At 42.7% G+C, this 1,943-nt stretch overlaps 1 protein-coding gene across 1 annotated transcript; it reads left to right on the top strand.

Moving 5' to 3' along the window:
• The first annotated feature begins 820 nt into the window (after positions 1-820).
• LOC118935013 (olfactory receptor 14A16-like) lies at positions 821-1,732 on the top strand. Its single transcript, XM_036931020.2, has one exon. It carries the CDS (start codon positions 833-835, stop codon positions 1,730-1,732), a length of 900 nt encoding a protein of 299 aa, XP_036786915.2. The 5' UTR covers positions 821-832.
• Positions 1,733-1,943: the final 211 nt, after the last annotated feature.

The following is a 1,943-nucleotide window of genomic DNA, read 5'->3' as shown; positions in this document are numbered from 1 at the left end:
GGTAACCACCAATCCCTTCTCAGAATCTCTGAGTCTGTTTTTTTGTTTTTATCACTAGTGTGTCTATTTAACATTGATGAAAAGATTTAGTGTCCCATTATCTTGATCACCTCTATTTTGCTTTATGTCCCCTCTGTGTCATCTTTAATCTCATTTTGGTACACTTAAGAATGCTTTACCTATTTATTTTATTAATTTTCTGTTACTTCAGTCATAAAAAAAGAAAGAAATCTTGCTATTTCAAACAACATGAATAGACCTGGATAGTATTATGCTAAGTGAAATATGCCAGGCGGAGAAAGAAAACTACCATGTGAGTCCACTTACATGTGGAATCTATAAACAAAACAAGAGCAGCAGCAGTGTTTGACCAATAATCTCCAGAGGCAGTCAGCATGTAAAGTAATTATTTTGTTGCCATTTTCACCTGCATCTGTGAAATCTGCTTACACTGACTAGACAGATTTGTGCTAAGGCTTTAAATCTATCAGACCCCAAAGGCAAGAAAGACGATTAACCTTGTTTTTGTTCTGGAAGAGCCAGCAGGAGGCATTTGGCTGCACTTTCTGCATCTTCAATTCCGCCCTCAACAGAAATCGTATTTCATTTGCCTCTCTGTAAATATCATAATGGGGGAAGCTGTGTGATGCATTTCTGTGGTTTTATTCTGATGATCTACCCCTTGATCTTAATCAAGACAGTTAAGTGTTAAGGAAAGAGGAATATGACAATATCCAAATGGACTTTATATCAGCGTTTTCTTTCTTTGTAGATAAGAATCAGCATGGCTGAGACATCGGGCACCAGGAACAACGTAACAGAATTCTTGCTCATGGGATTCCCTGATGCCCAGGGGCTCCAGAGCCTATGTGCCGCACTCTTCTTCCTCATTTACCTGGCAGCCCTGATGGGGAACCTCCTCATTATCACCCTCACCACCATGGACCAGCGTCTCCGATCCCCCATGTACTTCTTCCTGAAGAATCTGTCCTTGATTGACATCTGCTATCTCTCTGTCACTGTGCCCAAATCCCTCCTGAACTCTCTGGCCGGCAGCCACTCCATCTCCTTCGTGGGATGTGCTGCACAGGTTTTCCTCCTAATTTGTTTTGCTGGCACGGAGTTTGCCCTCCTCCTGGTGATGTCCTATGATCGCCATGCTGCCATCTGCCGCCCTCTGCACTACGAGACCGTCATGAGCAGAGGCGCCTGTGTGCAGATGGTGACGGCATCCTGGGTTAGTGGGTGCGGCTACGGATCCCTTCATGCCGCAGGAACCTTCTCTGTTCTCTTCTGTGGGCCGAACATTGTGCACCAGTTCTTCTGTGATGTTCCCTCACTGCTTGCGCTTTCTTGCTCTGGAGAGCAAATTCTAGAACATGTGTTCCTGATTTTTAGCTGTTGTTTTGTTTTTCTGTGTTTCATTTTGTTGGTTGTCTCCTATGTTTATATTTTCTCCACTGTCCTTAGGATTCCTTCTGCACAAGGCAGGTTTAAAACCTTCTCCACCTGCATGCCCCATCTCACTGTGGTGACCTTGTTTCTGTCTTCTGGATTTATTGCATATTTAGGTTCAACCTCAAAAGCCTCAACATCACTGAACCTCTTTTTGTCTGTGTTATACTCTCTGTTACCTCCCAGCCTGAATCCTGTCATTTATAGTTTCAGAAACAAGGACATGAAGGTGGCCCTTAGCAAAATTTTGGGTGAAAAAATGATACCAAAGTTATAAATATGTAAAATATCCGTAAGTCTCTTACCTGCTAATGTGTATCAAATTATTTGATTTATGCAAATTCTTTTAACATTATTAGATACCTCTTATATCACTGCTGTTCTCCTATATCGTTGGTGACCTGCCTGCAAAAAGGTACCTCACCCAACCTCTCCTGTCCAGATATGCCCTCCTCCCACCTGTAATCACCTACTGATATGGAGATGCC

This window comes from Manis pentadactyla, chromosome 13 (genome assembly GCF_030020395.1).
Source record: "Manis pentadactyla isolate mManPen7 chromosome 13, mManPen7.hap1, whole genome shotgun sequence".
In the NCBI taxonomy this organism is placed as follows: domain Eukaryota; kingdom Metazoa; phylum Chordata; class Mammalia; order Pholidota; family Manidae; genus Manis; species Manis pentadactyla.
The sequence above is the reverse complement of the archived record's forward strand: the minus strand, read 5'-3'. Positions and strand labels throughout refer to the sequence as shown.